This window comes from Poecilia mexicana, unplaced genomic scaffold (genome assembly GCF_051168715.1).
Source record: "Poecilia mexicana isolate PSO_F unplaced genomic scaffold, ASM5116871v1 scaffold_1, whole genome shotgun sequence".
In the NCBI taxonomy this organism is placed as follows: Eukaryota; Metazoa; Chordata; class Actinopteri; order Cyprinodontiformes; family Poeciliidae; genus Poecilia; species Poecilia mexicana.
Genome location: NW_028263370.1, coordinates 2205576 through 2227185, shown reverse-complemented (window position 1 = coordinate 2227185; position 21610 = coordinate 2205576). Strand labels below are relative to the sequence as shown.

The 21610-nt window shown below is 39.2% G+C and overlaps 1 protein-coding gene across 2 annotated transcripts in view; it reads left to right on the top strand.

The window, feature by feature from the left end:
- The window catches only part of chtf18 (CTF18, chromosome transmission fidelity factor 18 homolog (S. cerevisiae)), a 38919-nt gene that overhangs the window by 15700 nt on the left and 1609 nt on the right, over positions 1 to 21610 (top strand). For both annotated transcript variants that reach the window (XM_088003661.1, XM_088003325.1), the window contains 7 exons: positions 2021 to 2135; positions 2221 to 2445; positions 2556 to 2705; positions 6160 to 6290; positions 11631 to 11775; positions 11870 to 11965; positions 18279 to 18348. In XM_088003661.1, coding sequence (XP_087859787.1) covers positions 2021 to 2135; positions 2221 to 2445; positions 2556 to 2705; positions 6160 to 6290; positions 11631 to 11775; positions 11870 to 11965; positions 18279 to 18348 — 932 coding nt within the window. The remainder of the gene's footprint in view (positions 1 to 2020; positions 2136 to 2220; positions 2446 to 2555; positions 2706 to 6159; positions 6291 to 11630; positions 11776 to 11869; positions 11966 to 18278; positions 18349 to 21610) is intronic.

Here is a 21610-nt window from a genome sequence, read left to right as displayed (position 1 = left end):
ATCTCGAGTACTACAACACTGCTAACATCAGTAGTGTGGTTATTGAATTAACAGCTCCAAAATAACCTGGGTTACAGTAGGCACAAAACAATGCAGTTATTTTTCATTAAACACAGTTAAAATAAAAGCAATATCGCCAAACTTACCACAAAAGTGCTCAGAGTAGAATTCAATTCAGAAGCTGGTTCATTCTTCTTGACATTTATTGACAGTTGGGAAAAAATATTAGGTGATCATTACAGCCACCAACCGGTAAGGCGTGTGGACCACATGACAAAAACAACAAAGAAAACAAAAAAAAAAACTATATGCCACAATTCAAACATTGTAGCAGATATGTTTTCTTCAGCCATTATACAACTTACACTTTAAAAAAAAAAAAAAAAAAAAAAGTCTGATACCCTCTGGTTCCTGAATTCTTTTGCAATAAATCTACAATGTCATATTTCACTTTCATATTACCGAGGTCCTAATTAACTTGTTTCTCTGAATCCGGTAATTCTTAATGCAAAATAACATGTTCTATTGTCTCATCTTCCCCACACTCACATTTCCCTGTCTCATGTTTTCCTATCAAAAATAATGTGCTATGCAATCCAGTGTGTCCGATTCTAAGTCATGAAATAATTCTCTTCTCTCCTTTTTCTTTCTGTTCTTCTCATTTGTCCAATTCTCTTTTATAGAGATTTTTTTTCTTGTAACCAGGTTGCTTTGTATTGCAGACTTCTGCCCAGGTCCCTCTTGAAAATGAGATCTGGATCTTAACGGGGTTCACCTGGTTAAATAAAGGAAATTTAAATAATAAATAAAACTACCGTCCTTTCCTTTCTTCTACCCATAACTTTTGCCACCTGTCTTTCACTTTTTGTTTAATTACTCCCTTTATTTTTGTTACACTAAAACAAACATTAATATCTATTCTTACCCGATTGGTACTCTCCTTAGGCTTCCTGTCTTAGAAGCCGATTGCAGACAAGCCAGCAGCAAAGTGGCTGTGTGGTTGGGGGATACCACTAGTGTGAAAAGGGGAACCCTCCACTGTTTGTTGTGACTTTTAGATGTTTTTGTGCCAACACAATCTGCACAAACGGTCAATAATATTTACAGACAAGTAAGAAAATGTACAGAAAGGAATCACAACCCACTGTTCTCAACTGCTTAATTTAAAATGTGATAAATCCCCCACTCAGTAATAAAATTATCCCACTCAGAACTGAAGGAGGAGGGTAAGAAAGTGGTGAGGGGAAAGAGGAGGAGATGAGAGGGGGCCAGTAATTAGAAGACATTTTAAATATCCACAGTATTATATAACAAAAACCAAGAAAACGATAAATAAAACAGAAATAAAAACCACACAACAGAAATCATACATAAAATTAATTATTTTGTCAATGTAAATAAATTGCCCTTCATAAATTAATAATCAGAATGGAAATTGTCAAGCTAATTTTAATTTATTATACAATTAATAGATTTATTACTTATTGTGACAGTGTTGGGGATCTGCTTCCTGTGTTTACATTTGGTTTTCATGACCATAACTCATCTGACCAATAAACAGGCTGAATGCTTGTAGTGACTCATTCTTTGAGTTGTCTGTGGGAAAATAAACCCAACAACCAGAAAAAGTTATTCAGCAGCTGATTCAGGACAAAGTTGATCAACTATTGACATGTAAACAGAGAATGAAGCTTTCAGCAGAAATCCTCAGACCGTCTGGAACATTTGTCCTCCTATTGTGTTAACCCTATATATTAAACCTTTGTATTGCTTTATGTATTATGCCAACACTATTACCATTCAGTGTTGGCATTTGAACATGAAATGTTACATTTAGTAAACACTACCAGGCTTTCCTTGTGAAATGGTTTTTTTCAATAGTTCTGTGTATTTTAGCAAATGTAAAATGTTGAGTGCAAACAAGCAGTCGGGGAGTAATTCTTTGGCCGTAAATAGAAAGGTCTTTAGAATGTTTTTCACATTAACTGGTTGCTAAGCAAAGTTGGTTTGTGTTGATCAGAAAACGTATTGGCAAAGGCTTTGAAGAGGCGCCTGGTTCAGGAAGTGGCTTTCAGAGGTTCCAGCACATTCTGCACCTCGCTTCATCAAGTGGACAATATGAAAAGATCTCTCAGGTAATCAGCTTCACAAATGCTTTTTTTCTTTCTTTGCTGAATTTCTGAACAGATGACATTAAAGCAACTATCCTCTTTTCTCCAGGGCCTATACGATAACTATTTGTCAGTGAGAGTGAGGGACCCCAACCTGCAGAGTGTGTCCGAGGCTCTGGATTGGCTGATATTTTCTGACAGGCTGAATCAAGTGATTCTGCATGGACAGAACTTCTCCTTGCTGAGATATCTGCCCTTCCTGTCTGTGATGTTTCACTTCCTGTTTGCCCACACGCATGTGCCTCGCATCAGCTATCCTCACAGCCACCAGGAGGTTACAGTCTTGTGCTTGAATATGAGAAGTTTGATTAAAAAAAAGAGAGGAGGTTAGTTTGGGTGTTTGTAACAGAAACTCTGAAGCACTCCTGTTGGTGTCCTCTGCAGGCCACCTCTCGCCTCCTCAGCAGCAGGAACGCTCTGTCCACCATGTTGGCTGACATCCCGGCAAGCATCAGATCCAGGATTGGCCAACTCCACCTCACTCTAGATGTTCTGACGATGCTTCTTGATATCATCTGTCCAAAACTACGGCCTGTACGTTAAAAACATTTATTATAACCCTACTTGAAGTTGAAAAAAATATATACATATATACCCATGTTAAAATGTTAGGAACTTTTTTCACCTTTTAATCTTGCGTATATCCTCCACAGTTTAACCTAAAATGTTGCTGAGATTATTTTGGGTTTTTTCCAAACTCGAGTTTAAAGCATCAAGAACATCCTTGTCTGAAAGCTAAACATTATTCCAGAGATATTTCAGAAAGTATGTTCACACTTTTAGAATCCTGAAATGTTTCCATTCATCCATTGCCTTCCGCTTGTCTAAGATTGGTTCACAGGGGAACAGGTCCGGGAGGGAACCCCAGACTTCCCTCAGGCATTCCCAACTGGACTTGCTCCTACACTGCTGCATATAGACTGCATTTATTGTAATCAGGGGCGCCGCCAGGAATCTTGGGCCCCATGACAAAAAATGAAATTGGGCCCCTCCTGTGCACCTGCTGTTACAGTTTCTTGATTCTTGAGTCTATCTGACCCATCAAAAGCGTCTCAATTTTAAAGGCTTGCAACTGCCTTCTTTTCTTTGGTCCAATACTGATACTAGCACAATATTCACTGCAAGTGAAATTTACATGAAATAGTTCACATAAAATACAGCAAATAGGTTGCTTAAATTTTTTATTAGTCTTAGCTTATTGAAATGTCTCTCCCCACCAACAACAGTCACAGGCAATGTGCAAAATATACATGAAGCAATCCAGACTTCTAAAAAATGATATGTTGTTGCATTTTGTTCAAGCAGCAGAATATAACTTAAATAAAAAAATGTTTTTTCATATTTGTTAAAGCTGTCACCGTGTCATGACAGTTTGCTATAAAACAGATAATCAGTAAAAAGATCAATCTTCTCCACCTTCTCCCTGAGCTGCTACTGCTGTCCAAAGAAATGCATCGTTCTGACCAAAACCAACCAATCAGAACCAGGAGGACAATCTTAGCACTGTCAATCAACCTCAGAAACTGTAGTGTACTCACTATTTAGTTTCAGAGACCAGAAGCCCAGAGGAAACTTCGAGATCAACATTGTTAGACTATTTTTCAGACTCCTGTTCTCCAAATCCAGAAATGGAATTAGACCAGAGAATACTTAGTAACCCTGAACAGGAGCACTTAGTTTACATACTTTAGATCAACATTAGATTAGTTTTCTTTTGCTCCCTTTCCTCTGTTTTCTTTCCTTTGGTTTGTTATTTTGTTTGTATTTCCTTTTAATTCATGTAAAGCACTTTGAATTGCCTTGTTGCTGAAAATGTGCTATATAAATACAATTACCTTACTTCATTTACTTACTTGTATAGGGGCTAATGAAAGATTTTATAAAGATTGTTTGGATTTCTGTGAGTAATAAATACATAGTTTCTGTTGGGTAATTGTAAAGAGGTTAGAGAGATGGGAAAATCCCTGGAATGATTCTAACTAGATTGTCACTGGTCACAGTGTTGCTCACCTTTATCACTGGGACGGGAGGATTAGGCTGGTATGGTGGTTAGAGCTGCTGCTGACTGACTCATCTGTTGTTAAGTGTGATAAAAGGTACAGGGGCAAGTTAAATATATGAATATGATGTTAAATTCTTTCTTTCATTCATTAAATGTTAGTGAAATGGAGACAAACAGTAGTCTGTAGCTTAACTAATTATGCTAAATGGTTGATAATCTCAGTTTACTCGCCTCTCTTGGAGAAAAACTGGGTTATAAATTGACACTTGTCTTTTCTCTCTCTCTCTCTTTCTGAAAACCCGAACCCTTGGAATTGTCCTAACTTTTCCCCTCTATACGGCGCCCCTGTTTGTAAGCCTTTAAGGAGTGGGAATTGTTCTGCAAATTCCCAACTCAATCAATGTGCGACTATTCCTGGCAACACCAAGATGACAGGATGAAGGGAGGCAGAGGACTGGGGCCAGGGGTGGGCTTATTGGGTCAGATTTGGAAGCCACCGATAACTGCTTACACTTCTAGTTTTATTTAATTTTGATTTTCTGATTTTGAGTTCAGATTTTCAATTCTATTTTAATTTTTATTAGTTCTAGTAATTTGCTTAGTTTAGTTTAGTTGGTTTTTGAAAATTCTTTGTGTAGTTTTTACTAGTGTCAGTTATAGCTTTAGTGTTCTTTTGCATATGGGTTACATACCAGGGGAGAGCCTGAAAAAAAAGATAAAAATAGTTGGTTGGGGGATGTTGTGGTGGCAAAGGGTTAAGCACAACCCACATAAGGACCCACAAGCCGTCACAGGTTTGATTCCTGGCCTGCTGACCTTTGCCTCAAGTCTTCCCCCTTCTCTCAATACCCACTTTCCTGTCAATTCACTATCAAATAAAGGCCACTAAAGCCAATAAAACCTTATAACAAATAGTTCACTGTAACAAAATCCCTGAAAACCATCATAGTATTTAGAAAATGTGTTAATTTAGGGCAAATGAAATAAAAACATAAAAAAAATCCAGTAAACACAATAACAGCAGCTGGAAAGCAGGTCTTGGTGAGCTTTTCAAGTGAACCTCATTTAAAGGCACTCTGTTTTGGTTGTTTCACATATTTTATCTTGTTCTACTGCAATAAACTAACAGTGGAGTTAAATTCAAAGTAATCTCAACTCTAGCGCTTCCTCCCATGTTGCTTGTTGATGTGAAAGGACTGTGTAGCAACATGGATAACTTCATTTGTGTTCCTGTCATCTGCTAGCATAATGCTGCACCGCAAGAAAAATCTAATGGAATCTAGACTTCATTCTTATGACACAAATGAAAACTAACCATGTTTTCTCCATTAAAGCTGTAGTATGTAGCAACAGATGCTGCTGACTGGGAAAAGCTGTAATGGTATCAGACAGCATGGAAGAAAGAATAAAGACATGAGTACAAGATTGACGAGCACTAAGACCTGCCTTCTGGCTCTGACTGGTTGTTTCTAGTTGACACTGGGAGAAGGCAGAGGAGCTCCATTTTTTTCACAGATCATCTGTTTCATACCACACTGTCACAACATGGTGACAGTTTCAACAAATAGGTTTTTCAGTAGCTCTGTGAATGCTCATTACACTTTGTTAGTTTTCCTTGTTTGTGCTTCAAATCATAAAAACACAAGACTAAGAAGTCATAAAAGTAACATACAGTCAACAGTTGAGAAACTCTAACCCTAACAGGTGTGTTTTCAGCCTTGATTTAAAGGCACTGTTTCGTAGTTTTCTGGAAGTTTTATTCTAGATTTGTGGTACATAGAAGTTGAATGCAGACAATGCCCCAATCTTCGCCCAAAAAATTTTGTTTTTTAGTTTTGGTTGAATCGTGCAAGACATGGTCGCATTAAAAGTGGAACAATGATTGATCATGTTTCAATTTAATACCACAAAAACCTGCCATTTCAATATGTTGTTCCTTTTTTTGCACTAAACACCTGCTCAATGTGCAGCATTTGCTACTTTCAGGTGAATCCTCAGCTTTTTAGCAGCAGAGAGAAGGAATTGATGCGAGAGCTGATCAACACCATGCTGGCTTACAACCTCTCATACAGGCAGGACCGCACACCTGAGGGCCAGTACACCTTCATGCTGGAGCCGTGAGTACACACACACCCAAACAAACCTCCTGCTGCCCACCAGCCAGTGGGGAGGGAAACTTGCTGAGCAGATGTGTGAGCTATTGGGGTGTTGAAGGTCACTGTGCTAGTCCACACTGGTTTCTCTGCATAACAGCTTAGAGAATAATCCCCTTATTACCTGGAGTGTGTGTGTGAACACACACACCTCACAAGGGATTTAATACCTTGTGAGGACAACTTTCCTGACACATATGTTGTGGGGACCCACTGTCCCCACAAGGGGAAATGCTGTTTATGGGTTAGGGTTTAGGTTTAGGACTAAGGTGTGAATTGAGTTTTGGTTAGGGTTAAGTATGTAATGGTAAGGGCTAGGCTTAGGCTGTAGAAATGAATGGAAGTCAATGGAAAGTCCCCACAAAGCTAGCCTGACAAATGTGTGTGTGTGTGTCTGTGTGTGACTGTTGTTGTGTCAGAACAGGGTCGCAGACAGCAAAGCCTCATTATTGTTGTAGGATGGGATTGACTAAGAGTTGGACTCAGATGACATATGGCGGAATTCAATGTTTCTGGAGCAGGAATGTGTTAGAACAGTGCTAGATTTGGAGGCTGTATTCATGTTTGGGAGTTTTATTCAGTTCCACGCCGTGTTTCAACGATTCCCGAGCCTGTGTGAGGCTAACGGTTGGTCAGGCTGGGATTCTCCAGGCATGCTGCGGCCGGCTGAAGAGCAGCCGGGCGTCCAGGACGGCTCCTTCCTGCAGGCTCGCTGTGATGAGGTGCTGGTCACCAATGACTGGTGCTTGCCCCTGGTGTTGGCTCTGCTGCTGCTGCTCCTGGTCTACACCTTCCTGTACCTGCCCTCACTGGCACACCACAACACCACCCTGTGACTGGTGGAGAAGGGCAGTTTGGAAATGAGTGGTCGACATCAAAGGCAGCCTAATTGTTTGGCACAAGTGGAGATATGTCATTGGACTGCTCTGGTTTTGGATCTGGAGGAATTATCTTTAATATCAGATATCAATATAAGCCCAAATTTTTATATTGGTGCATCCCTAAAGAAAATGTAAGTAAAGTTTGTTAGTTTGCATTTGGGAAAACTTTGGAATTTGCTAATGTCATTTTCCAGGTCTAGATGATTATGAACTGGAAGCTTTATTATGACTTATGTTTTTTTTTTTTTTCTTTTTATGTGTTGTTCTGGCTGTATAACATTCAGAATTATTGTCTTGAGTGCCAAAGTGGGGGGCAACTGTGGCTGTGTGGGTAGAGTAGTCGTCTTGCAATCAGAAGGTTGTAGGTTTGAGTCCAGCTTCCTCCTGCCTCATGTTGATGTGCCCTTGGACAAGACACTTAACTGAAAATTGCCTACCGATCTGTGTATCAGTGTATAAATGTGTGCACGTTTGTGAGTGTAAAGCGCTTTGAGTGGTCAAAACTGATTGGAAAAGTGCTATATAAGTTCAGTCCATTTACCATTTCCATTCAAGGTGAAGCCCAACAGATTTACTTCCACAAATGGAGCCTTAATAGCTCCATTTGTGGAGCTATTAAGCTTTTGGTTTTCCCATAGCTTTTGCTATGGGAAAACCAAAAGCTGTGGGAAAGGGCAAGAAAGGTGGAGATGAGGGTAGAGGAGAGAAAGAAGCGAACACCAAGTCTGCTCCTACACTGTCAGAAAGAGAGAAAAAATGTTTTCTAAAGACTAAACATCTAGTAGTGTTGACATGGTTTTCATTTATTTATATCAATATTTTTGTTTTATTTGCCACATAATGGCACATTTGATTTTAGCAATTTATCCTTCAGTATTTTGGTTTTTACACAATTTGGAAAAGTCTGGAATTTACTTTTAAAATGGAATAATATACAAAAACTTAGTTTCTATTTCATGACACAGCATGACTAGCATTTTACTCATCTGTCAGAATGCAGCCTCACTCAAAAATCAAAAAGGTAATTTCACCACTGTTATTGCTTCTTTTGTCATTCAAAAATGAATAAAGGCACCAATGTTCACAAAGCAGATCTGCTTTGTGAACATTGGTGCCTTTAGTCTGGATGCCAAATAAGCAGTAAAATGACCCCCGTTTGTGTAATGATCTACCAGAGAACCTGACCCAGATAGCACAATATGAGTGATACAACATTAAAACAATGTCAGGCAGAAACATTGAATCTACGTTGAAGCCTGACATTGAAACAAAATTGAAAGTGGTCAGTGACTTGCATGTTTAATCAACATTAGGGTTTCAACCATAATTGACACTATATCAATGTTGATTCAACCATCAAGTGAATGTGGATCTACATGCACATTTGTGTTGAAAAACACTGGATTATGCATTGGCATTTCAGTCATTAGAATTCGACCACAAAACAACATTGATTCAATGACATCTTTTCAGCATTAGTTAATTGGCTAGAATTGGATGATTGTTTGATGGTTAATCCACCGTCAGTTGTTGACCTTAACCAAAAATCAGCTATTCTGACTATAATTCAACGTTGAATTACCATCGTGTGCAATCTGGGGAGGGTCACACAAAATGTTGTTTTTACAGGGTTTCCGCATGGGAGTAAAAGGTAGTAAATTAAATTAGCTAAAATTTAGGCCAGTAAAAGGTAAGAAAAGGTGGCATGTTTTTCATCACCCCTTGAAAATATTCTAAAATTTCCATTGATGCTTACTTCTTGTGGAGAAGCAGATCCCTATTTTGTTACTCTCAGAGCTGAAGTTCTCTGGCGCCTGAACACCGCAGCAACTCAAGTAAGTTAAACAAGGGTGTTTAACTTACTTGCCCCATCAATTGCAACTTTGAGTTGCAATTGATGGGGACAAATTGTGAGGAACAGTTGGGGGGTGGGTAGGGATGGTGCACCCTAGAAGGCCTTTTTTGTGCTAAGAATGAGGCGAAAACCAAATGTGAATGCCAGGCTGTCTTACTCAAACACTTAGGATATACAATCTGATGAGGCTTGTCAGATTAATGGTACTTATTGAAAATAAAAACCTTTTGGAATATATCAAAAAACGCCACTGCAAGTCACATCTGTGTCTCTGCTCGTCAAGACTTTCAGTAGAACGTTTTGGGGTTGGTTGGGGCAGTTGGGTTGTAGACTGACCATTAATACATTCAGTTCAAATCAAAAAATACTTTAATAATCCTAATGGCAAATTAAATAATATATATGCTATATATAATATAATAACATATATATATTATGTGATAATATATTACTGGATTCCAATCCAACATGAGCAGGAATCTCACAAAAATTGTTGTAACCTCCAAACTTTGACTCCTATGCTCTATAAAATATTTCATCCTATTTGATCATTGCTTTAAAATCACCATGTTCTATGAACAAATGATGCAACTACAGGGACGAAGAAACTTAGGAGAACAACTTAAAACCATTCTGTCAGCCTAAAGTCACGCAGATCCGATGTCACGACAACCGACAGACAACATTTCCAGGAGTCAGGCTTGATGTTTATTTTGTGATTAAGAAGTAATTGCCTGAACGCTTGTGGTGGTTGATTAGCTAATTTAAACACCTGCTCCACTGATAATCTCACAAAGATGTTTGGGTCGCCTTATTTTTGTACTAACTGAACCGAAATACACCAAACTGCAGCATGGGTAAGCTACGTTAAGTTTGTCAAAGTTAAGCTGTAGCATAGCTAACCTACTCCCCACTTTTTATATTTTTAATTAAAGCTTTTTACTGACCTGTGAAATGTGATCCCTTTGGACCTTGTTATCTTGCTATCGTAGTGTTGACAATATCAAAACTTTGCGTCCCCTTCTCAGATTCTTTGCTTGATTGTGTCATTTCCCCGACCACCGATATTCCTGACTGAATGCAAAGTAACAGCGCATGTGGCGCACTGCCACGACGCGCACAGTAAGTCACGTGATGTCCAGTGCACTAGGTCGCTGAGCGGACCCGCCATTTACGTTTTACAAAGGAATTTTAAATAGTTGTCCACTGGTTGTTAATGCTTTGAACACAGTGCTAGGATGCTATCGAGTTACTGTCTGAAATTGATGCAGGAACAGAGAGGAAAAAGCTGTAGGAAATATTGGTGGGGACATGTCCGCACCAGTCCTTCAGGAAGTTATGCCTATAAAAGTTTTGCCCTTTTTAATCAAAATTGCAGTGAAATTTTCATTTTTGAGTATGTTCACACTGCCATCTGTTTCTTGCAGTGCAGTTGGTGTTATTTAACTTAGTTAAACTTTTACCTAAAAGTACTGCATTCATCGACTAATACCATTTAGACACGTTGCATGTTATTGTTTACATCCGGAAATTTCACGAATGTGCTGGAGGTGTGAAAAGACTTTTCTTTTCCTTGCCATCCATAGCCACACTGCCACGATAGAACGATTCCGTTAACTAAATAAAACTTGGAGATGTAAATATTCTTGATTTAGTGCAGTACGCAACAGCAAAGGTAGAAAAACTGTTACAGAACAAATCAAATCCACTGGTACTCTTTTTTTATTTTTTTTCTCTCACTTTGTGTCGCTAGCTACACAGAGACTTGTTGCCTTAGCAACCAACAAATATTTCCACTATGCGTATGAAGATTCAACACCATAAAACGCACAAACACACGAAGTGCAGAACATTCAGTCCTTAACAGTTTCATGTTTTCAGGCTTGATGTTTATTTTGGGATTATAAAGTGATCATCTGAATACAGCTGTGGTTGATTAGCTAATTTAAACACCTGCTCTAATGATCTGGCAGAGGTGGTGTGTGGGTTACATTGTGCTGCACATTGACATATTACATTTGTTTATTCAAACTTTTCACTGACCTGTGAAATATGATACCCTTGAACCTTGTTTTCTAGTTGTCCTAGTGTTGACAATTGGTCGCAAACCAATATTCTATTGAGAATAAAACTTCAGCTTGTGAAATTGGAATGTCATTGCATTTTACTTTGGATATATATATATATATATATATATATATATATATATATTTTTTTTTAAGAATATAAGTCTTATGGATATAGGATAAATACTAAAAATAGTGCTTGCTTTTTTTTTTAACATGTGAGGTCTTGGTCAAGATAAAGTCACAGTTACACCTTTAAGTGCACAGCAGCAGGTTGGCCACTCTGAGGTAAAAAAAACCCAACAAAAAATAGTCCAGGGGGTGCACGGCTGACTCAGTGGGCAGGCAATGCCAGCAAATAAGCCACTTTCAACATTTTGTTAGATTTTTTTTGTTTTTCTATCAACTCTGCAGACAAGACCACATCACTATTCAACAGTTAAGTTGGAGTAGTTTGTTTTCAGCTGCTTGCCATCACATTTTAAATTTGTTGTGTGTGCAGTCGTGTGGAGGAGGTGGCGCGGTTTCCGGGCCTGCCGCCGCGTCGCCAGCTGACTTATCAGGCCAAACAGACCATCAACAGAGAAATGGAGCAGGAGAAGATGAGAAGAGCTGAGCAGATGATGCTTCAGAGGAACCCTGCTACGGTTGGATGTCACTGCCCGTTTAGTCAGAAAAAAGCTGAATGTGTATGAAACTGTACTTATGATTTGTGATGTGCTGCATGTGTTTGTTGTGAAGAAAGAGGATGAAAAAAAGAGTGCAGGTCCGAAACCAACCAAGAACCATCAGCAGAGGTTGGAGAACATTGTGAAACAGACAACAGTGGAGACCAGGGTGAGATGCACAAAAACACCTTCTTTTCAGGGAATGTGTGCTTTATGTGCCGACAGTTAAAGTTCAGAAAGCAAAATCCAGTTTATTTCTAAAGCACTTAAAAAGAATTTGCTTAACCAAAGTTCAGTACAACACTGAAGCGGATCAAACAAAGACACAAATAATAATAAAATGACAAAGAAAAAAACAAAATAAAGCACATGACAGACTGTAGTAAATAAAACGGAAAGAAAAGAACCAACCCACTGTAGAAGCCTAAATTCAGTTTTAGTTCATTCAGACCTTTAGAATAAATTAAGTTTGTATTTCTTATGATAATTTGTTTATTAGGATAAAAATGATTACTAGTTAAACCTCTAATGCATACAAATTTGTTAGACTACTAAGGCCTTCTAGTAAATATACATATCTATTTGCAGTTAAGGATTTGAGGGTGTGGCTAGAGAATTAGGGTTAGTTTTATTCTTTATTCTTTTTGTGTAAAAGTAACATTTGTATCATTTTTATTTTTGAAGTAAACCGTTTAACTTTAAGAGGATCCAGTCTGTTTTTTTTTTTGTTTTTTTTGTCATTTCAACATCAAGTGGACAGAAACGGAAATATGGAGAGTGTCAAGCTTATGGCTTCATTATTTCGGAATCTACAATAGTCAAAAAAACTTGCTCTACATGTGGACCGTATCGACTTGGAGCAACACAACTTACAAGGAATTGTTTCAGAAAAGCAGCACAGAGACTTTGGAAAAGTAGTAAATTGGATAACGAGCGACAGTTGCAGCTGAAGTACTTGAGTTAAAACAAAAAGAAAAAAAAAATGAAGGCAAGTGTCTGGTGGCTCAGTGGAATTATGAAGTGGAACAGTTGACATTATTATCCATAAGACGTAGACGTTTAGCTCGCTATGGACGAACGAGAGAGTGAAAAACGGACGGTAAAAATGACTGGAAAGGCTGGAGAAGAACATAAGCCTAAGCTAGTCCAAGCTCTCAGGTCCACGCTAGTCAAGGTGTCAAGCTTGAAGAAGCAAATTGAGCAGTTAATGGAAAATGACTCAAACGTTGATGCTGTAAAAAATAAGCTTCGTGTGGATTTTAGTGGCTTGCAAGAAGAGTTTAAGAAGTTCGACTCTGGTCTGCAGAAAGTTATTGATGATGAAGAATACATGAAAGATCAAAGAGACTGGTTCAGACCAAAGCATGATGCTATGGATGACTTCTTTTGGCGTTGTGAAGGATGGATGAAAGACATTCTGAATTGCGCCAACCCAGCCGAGGAATGTGACAAACAGAAAACACCTGCAGATAGCAGGTCTATGCCATCAAGGCAGACAAGCAGACACAAAAGTAGCTGATCAAAAAGACAGTAAAGAAGATATAAAACCTACCTTGCAGCTACCGTGTTTCCCCGAAAGTAAGACAGTGTCTTACTTTCTTTTTATCCCCAAAAGCCCCACTATGTCTTACTTTCGGGGTATGTCTTATATTGGAAAAAAATTGTCGAATTTTTTGTTTTAACCATAAAATTAACATTTATTAACAACCTGAACAGTATTGTATTCACCACAAAACAGTTTTATAAAAGGAAGTGCCAACGTATGGAGGGAGGGCGGCGGAAGTGGGCAGGAGGCGGCGCTCATTAAGATCAGAGGGAGGTGGCAGACGCGGCGACGTATGGAGAGGGGGACGGTGCGGACGTGGGCAGGAGGCGGCGCGCAGCTAGATGAGAGGTGTTTCCCCGAAAAGTAAGACGTATGTCTTACTTTCGGGGTACGGCTTATATTAGCCGACTCCCCTGAAATCCCCGATACGTCTTACAATCGGGGGTGTCTTACTATCGGGGAAACACGGTACCATCACAGAGCACATTAAAACCAGGCAGCTTTAAAGACACTGCTCCAGCTGCACATGTTCAAATGGCTACATCTGTAAAAGAAGTTGAACCTAGAGATGAGCATGCGGCAGTGATAGACGGGCTTTGCCAAGCTATTTCACAAAAAGCCCATGTCACAGAGTACCTGGTGAAGAACCATAAGTCATCATTTCTTCCAAGTCTCACCATATCGATATTTAATGGAGAACCGTTGGAATGCAGATCTTTTACTGAAGCCATCGAACATGGAATCGAGAGTTGACCGGTAATGATTGTGATTGACTTCAGTTTTTGCTACACGACACAAGTAGATAACCACATGAGTTGGTTAAGAGCTGCATTCATATGGAATCTTCAGCAGGATATATTAAAGCTAGACAGATGTTAAAGGAGTTCTTTGGAGATGACTTCAAGATCCCAGAAGCCTACATTAAAGAGGATTTGAACTGGCCAGCAATTAAACCAGAAGATGGAGTTGCTCTTCAGTCTTTTGCACTTTTCTTTACTGGCTGCTCAAACTCAATGATGCTATTAGATATTAGGTATCTGATAGCCAATATTAGCTACTAGATAGCAAATATTTTCAGAAGACTTGGGCAACACAGCTAATATAAAGTTTTTGGTAAATAAACTGCCATACAAGCTCAAAGAATTGTGAAGAAAATCTGCCTGTGACCTGCAAGAAAGGACCAAGAAAAGAGATAAATTTAAGGACTTTAACTTTTTGAACCAGCAGGTTCAATACCTTTTACACCCACTCTATGGAAACTTAAAGGACACCACCATAGCCACGAAAAAACCTACTAAACCAAAACAATACATGGAATCATTCAAACCAAAGAAGGTGCTTTTACCACACTTGTTATACTTCAAAAGACAGAAGACAGAAATATCTTCAAAAACACCACATACAACAGCAGAGACTACCACCAAACGTGTTTATAAGCTGTGAAGAGCAGCCTCATAGTTTGCAAAAAATTCAAGAGCAAGCCACATAAGGACGAAATTGAATTCTTGAGGAGCAAAGGTTTGTGTTTTGCACGTTTGAAGCAAGAACATATGAGTAGCAGTTGCAAACAGAAACTTCATTGTCAAGAATGCTCAAGATGTCACCCCACATCTTTACATATTACAACCAAAGGCACTAAAGAAGAACCAGTAAAGGGGCCGGGAGGGACGATTGTGTCCTGTCGATCATTCTAGTGTGTGTAAAGGCACGAAAGGGAACCAAGACAATGACATCTTATGCATTTTTGGATCCAGGTAGCTCAGCTTCCTTTGCTACAGAGTCACTGATGAATCAGTTGTGAATACACACATTGTGACTGGTCTGGAGATCAACAGACCAGTTCAGAACTGGTTTGTTTTTCCCCCTAGCGGCACCACGACCTGCTGCGCAAACTCTGACTTGCTCCTATCTTATTATTTATGCAGCAGCAGTAGCAGCTCGCTCTGCTTCACAATCCTCTGAGCTTGGATGTGGCACAAATTGCACCGATCTGAAATTATGCAGCTGACAGAAATACAGATACTGTTGAGGAAAGTTGCTACCATGGAAATAGATTTTATTCTGAAATGATTCAGCTTCCATCTATCAACTAAAGTCTCTCCTCTTAGACTGGCAACTACTGGAGACTTGTAGCACCAGCATAACAAAATTTCATATCCTGTGTTGCACGTTATGCTGATTTTGTCAGTGCCTCCTTCAATGAGTGTGGGAAGTTTTGGTATCAAAGAGCAGCACAGGATGCGTCGAAGAGCTGCATGTTCGCCACCCCTTTGTTAATGTCCCGTTGTTGTGAAGCTGCATGTTCTGTGTTACTTCATAATTAACTGACTTCAAGTTTAATTAACCAGTCTGAGGGAATATGTCAACTGATTTAGCTCTACAGTGTATTTAAGTACTGCTTCACTGTATTTTTATGTTTATGTTGTAACTTTGGTTATAATTAATTAGCATTATTCTGCTTCGATTACAGAAACCACACACCTACACATACTTGTGTGTGTGTACATTCTGGCAACTTTTCAATATAAAGAGTGAACTTGGATTTGGACTCCTCCTTCTTTGAATATTTATAAGTGTTCTGATCGGGCACTCTGAAGCGATTGCTGACAGCTCAGATTCACAAACCCTTCTCAACACTGAAGCTGGTCAGAGAAGAACAAACGAACAGAACCATTTCCATATTCATCAACCAGCAGAAGCATAAAACCTTTTTCAAGAACCAGAGTAGTCCTCCAGGGGCATTATTACTCCCTATTGTTATAAACATTTAAATGCAGCTTTTATTTTTGATTTTCTAAAAGAGTTTTAATCTGATCAGATTTTGGTGGCTGTTTGCTGACCTTTTCTTCTAAATAGGAATACACAATTACTGCTCAAAAAACTAAATATATGGAAAAGTAGACTGAAACCTAAGGCTTATAACAGTGAAAGTGTTACATAAGCTCTATTTTAAAAAATGAAAGAGAAATGTCAGCTTTCTGACATTATATTGCCAAAAGTATTTGCTCACCCGTCCAAATTATCGGAATCAGGTGTTCCAATCACGTCCTTGTCCACAGGTGTACAAAATGAAGCACAAGCATGCAAAAGGTTTTTACAAACGTGTGAAAGATTGGCTCGATCTCAGGAACTCAGTGAATTCCAGCATAGAACTGTGATAGGATGCCACCTGTGCAACAAATCCAGATGTGAAATTTCCTCGATATTCCCCAGTCAAATGTCAGCTGTATTATAAGAAAGTGGAAGTGCTTGGAAACGACAGCAACTCAGCCACAAAGTACACTACAGATCTCCAAACTTCATGAGGCCTTCAGATTAGCTCAAGAACAGTGCGCAGAGCTTCTTGGAATGGGGTTCCATGGTGGACCAGCTGCATCCAATGCAAAGCGTTGGATGCAGTGGTGTAAAGCACGCTGCTACTGGACTTTAGAGCAGTGGAGGCGCGTTCTCTGGAGTGACGAATTGCACTTCTCCATCTGGCAATCTGATGGGCAAGTCTAGGTTTGGCAGTTGCCAGGAGAACAGTATTAGTCTGACTGCACTGTACCAAGTGTAAAGTTTGGTGGAGGGGGATTATAGTGTGGGGTTGTTTTTCAGGAGCTGGGCTTGGCCCCTTAGTTCCAGTGAAAGGAACTCTGAATGCTTCAACATACTAAGACATTTTGGACAATTCCATGCTCTCAATTTTGTGGAACAGTTTGGAGCTGACCCCTTCCTCTTCCAACATGACTGTGCACCAGAGCACAAAGAAATGTCCACAAAGACATGGATGGAGAGTCTGGTGTGAATGAACTTGACTGGGTTATGTAGCTTTATGTGACCTGACCTTTGGGATGAATTAGAGCGGAGCGTGAGAGCCAGGCCTTGTCATCCCGCGTCAGTATGTGACCTCACAAATACGCTTTTGGAAGAACGGTCAAAAATCTCCATAAACACACTCCTAAACCTTGTGGACAGCCTTCCCAGAAGAGTTGAAGCTGTTCTAGCTGCAAAGGTGGACCAATGTCATGTTGAACCCTATGGCTTAGGAATGGGATGTCACTTAAGCTCATATGAGTCTTGGCAGGTGAGTAAATACTTTTGGCAGTATAGTGTATGTTTATTTCTGTGCACTCCATACTTCTGCATGAATTACTGGATTAATGTGTCGTGGCATAGAGGCAATCTGCCTGTGGTTCTGATGAGGTTCAGGAAGTTCAGGTTGTTTTGATAGCTGCCTTCAGGTCAAGTGACTTGTTGGCTCTGGTGTATCTCATCTTCCTCTTGGCAACACTGTGGAAATTCTGCGAGACGTTCAGGTCAGGTCAGTTTGCTGGACATTTGAGAACAGGAGCTCCAAGGTCATTTACTGCAGGCTGGTCCAAAGTTCTGCTGGGAAATGAAATCAGCATCTCCATAAAAGCATAAAGTTCTTTAGAATATCTGGTAGACGACTACTTACCAATTACTTCAGAAAACCCAGTGGACCAGTGGTACATTTTAAATTTTGACTATCAGTATAAAATTGGCAAAATTCACACGTTGAAGAGTTAACGTTTCCTATAGATGATCCTGATTTGATTTAGAGCCAGTAGGTGATCCAGATGCAGCCTGAAAAGTCAAATGGTCCTTTACCACACCAACCCATCAGAAGCCAGCTTCAGCATTGAACATACTGATGATAAAACCCAACAGGAACGCAGAACTGCACTGCTTCACCTTGAAGATGTACAGAGCTCAACAGCTGGACTGGAAACCACAGCCTGTAATTTTCTTGGTTCAGTAATGATGTGGTTGAGCCTCTAGAGGGCAGAAATGAGGGTAACAAGGAGCCCCTGGGATTACGGTCCCTCATGGTGAAATTAGGCTAATAAAAAAGATGTGTGTTCCCTGACACTGACCTGTTTTACTTTCTTCTCACCCAGCTTTAACTCCTTCCTCACCCTCTGTTTTGCAGCCAGAGGTGGATTTCTTCGGTCGAGCCGTCGGCCCCAAACCTCAGAGGCCCCTGCTGTCCTCAGACTCAGGTACTGTGTGTGCAAAGTCACATCATCACGACTTCACTCAAACCACAGCTGATAAAGTGTGTGATGGTTCTAATTGTGGTATCCTGTAAACTCACCAAAGAAATGACATTAAAGTACATTTTGCCTCTAAAAGGGCCTCAGACCCATTTTACAAATATAGACATCCAAAGATAACTTAATTTATTAAAGATTACATTATTAGATTACAGAGTACTCTTTACTGCTGTATTATCAGAATGGCTGCAGAATCCTATTGAAAATATAATGAGTCATAATGACAGCGGATAACACATTTCTGTGCTAAATAGCTTAGTTTGAGCAATATTGAGGAGACTTTCTGTGCAGTTATTGAACCACTCAGTTTTGTTAGTGCTGTCTCAGGCCCAGGTTCTGCATTGAGTGGTTCAGGTACTTAAAGCTTCTAACTGAAACCCTGAAAACAGTCGATCAACAGGGTAATTACACTGGAACAGCAGAGCTCCTAATCCTGAGTGGCTGATCACCACATTTTATCTGCTGGTGTCCTTCAAAGACATAGTTTACTTTGTTTTCTAACCTTGGATTTTCATCATTGTCCCCTAACTTATTTTATGCTAAACTTAGGTGTTGTTTTCATTGACACAAAGCAGATGGAGACATTTGGGAGAAAACTGTATGAAAGTAAATATGTATCATCAGGATTTGAATAAAATTTTGCTTAACTTGTTTTTATTTATTTTCAAAAACAGAACAAACATAACACAGAGAGTTATAATACCAACTGACGTGTGAGGAGCTCAGATGAAGAAAATAAAAAACCAGGAATGAAGAAGGAAAATAATGAAACAAAATAATTAAATAAAATAAAAAAGTAGATAAATATAAAGGTATTAGAGATTATTTCCAGTTGAATACAAGCTCTCCTTTAAGGAGGTCAGAACGTAGGGCCTTAAAGTTTCCAGTTTTGCCACTTAATTTTGCACTTAAGACTCTCCACTGGAATAATTCCAAATATTTCTCTGTGCCATTGAGTTACTGTAGGAGGCTTATCACATATCCAGTTTCGCAAAATACATTTCCGACATAAAAATAGTAGTTTATTGGTCAGCTGGAGTGGTTTACCTTTTATTATTTTATCTGGGGAAGGCCCCAATGGGCACTGTCCTGGATCTTTACAAACTGTAGTCCTTATAATCAGTGCAAATTTCCAGAACCTGGATATAAAAGGGCATTCCCAAAAAAGATGAAAATAAGTTCCAATGCTCGTCCTACATTTGGGACACAATGGTAATCGGTTGGGTTTTATTTTACCAAGAAAATATGGAGTCCTATGTTTTCTATGCATTATCTTCTATTGAATTTCTTCAAATGTATTAATCAAAAACAAAGAATGGGATCATTTAAAGCAGTTTTCTCTCTTCAGACTTTCCCCAGATCCTCCTCCCAATGTCTGAGGATATTTCTAACACAGGGAACAAGGAACACTTCCTTATAAAACATTGTATAATCTCGAAATAAAACCTGTATTTAAGGTAAACTTGATAAGTAGCTTTTCTGTTGGCGCTGGAAGCGTGCAAGGGTCCTGGGGCAGCCAGATGTTACAAAGTGACACATTTGTAGGTAGGCATAGAAATCCTTGGTTGAGAGGCCAAATTTATTTTGAAGCTGGGCAAAACTCTATTATTTTGATGCCTTTTTTGTGCCAGTTTTCCAAATACTGCACTTTGAAATGCCATGCTGCTGAAATGTGCTATACAAATAAAATTTGATTGATTGATTGATGGTAAAATCTTTTAATATCTTTTTGTACTTTAGCAAGATTATTTTTCAGCAAGTCCCCACATTAGGCCACATTATCACCCCCCAGATATTGAAATCCTGAATCAGACCAAGACGAAGGGGATGGGTATTCTATCTCGTAGAATATTGAATCAGTTGAAAGTTCCGTTGGCACTGAAATTTTAATGTTGTATATTTGTACTTACTCTCTGTGTTAAAATATATCCAGAACATATTTTAACATAAAAAAGGTTTATTATTATTTTTACATGGTTGAAATAATAATAATAATAATAATAATAATTTTCACTTCAAGCTAAAAATTCACATTGCTATTTTGAAGTTATCTAATTTTCAATAACTGTTTAACTTTTCAGTGTTAAAAAATTCGGCATATAAAAAAAATTCTACTTTTCAAAATTTCAAATGCAATATTTTCAGTCTTTTCAGATTCAATTGGTTCAATTTTGTTGTCTGAAATTCAGTATCTAAAAATTCAGTGTAAAAAGGTTACTTCAGGTCACAGACATTAGCAATGGACGTCAGATTCCAACAACCAGCCATTAGGTCAAGCTTGTCCAAAGTCGGTCCTGGAGGGCCGGCATCCTGCATGTTTTAGTTCTCTCCCTGGTTTAGCACACCTGCATCAAATGATGGCTCGTTAGAAGGCTTAAGGAGAATATTGACTTGCTGAGCAGGTTGTTACTACCACTAGGGAGAGAACTAAAACATGCAGGATGCCGGCCCTGGAGGACCGACTTTGGACACCCCTGCTTTAGGTTAACCCCTTAACCCTCACCCCCTGAATCACCAAAAATGGCTGAAACGGTATACCCAAATTAAATCAGCTGCTGTTCTTGAACAATTTGGAGTAGATGCAAAAGCTTGGTCTCTTTATGAAGATGACAAGCTAACTTTTCTATTTTTGCAGTCAAAAATAGTTTAACAGCAGTTTGTAGGTATTATGTTTGCAACACAAAAGAAATTGAAAAATTTTGCTTCACCCAGATTTTTCATTTTTAATTTCTTGTAAATGCACATTGAGTGTTGAATGTATGGACTGGAAAATACAATAAATCTGTAGAATAAAATATTCTGCTCATTGGATTTCAAGAATGTCCAAAATAGCACAAAAAAGAAATGTCATTTTGGACAAGTTTACTTTTGAGGATGTACAGGTATTGTCCAAGTGTGCCATTTGGAGTCTCCAAATGGCACACTTGGACAACATGATATGCAAACTTCAAATGACTGTAACTCCTCAGTGCATCAACATACAGTCGTCAATGAGGCTCTAATGAAAGATAATGACCAGAGGAATCCTCTGGTAGACAAAACATTACCATGTCTCCTTCAACCTCCACCCCAGCCCACTCCTTCTTCGCCCCCTCCCTTACCCCACCTTTCCAATGGTATGCTAACCCCGCCCACCATCTCTTGACTCCGGGCCCCCCTCCTTCTTGCACCCCCCATCTAATGGTATGTTAGCCTCCCAGGCCCCCCC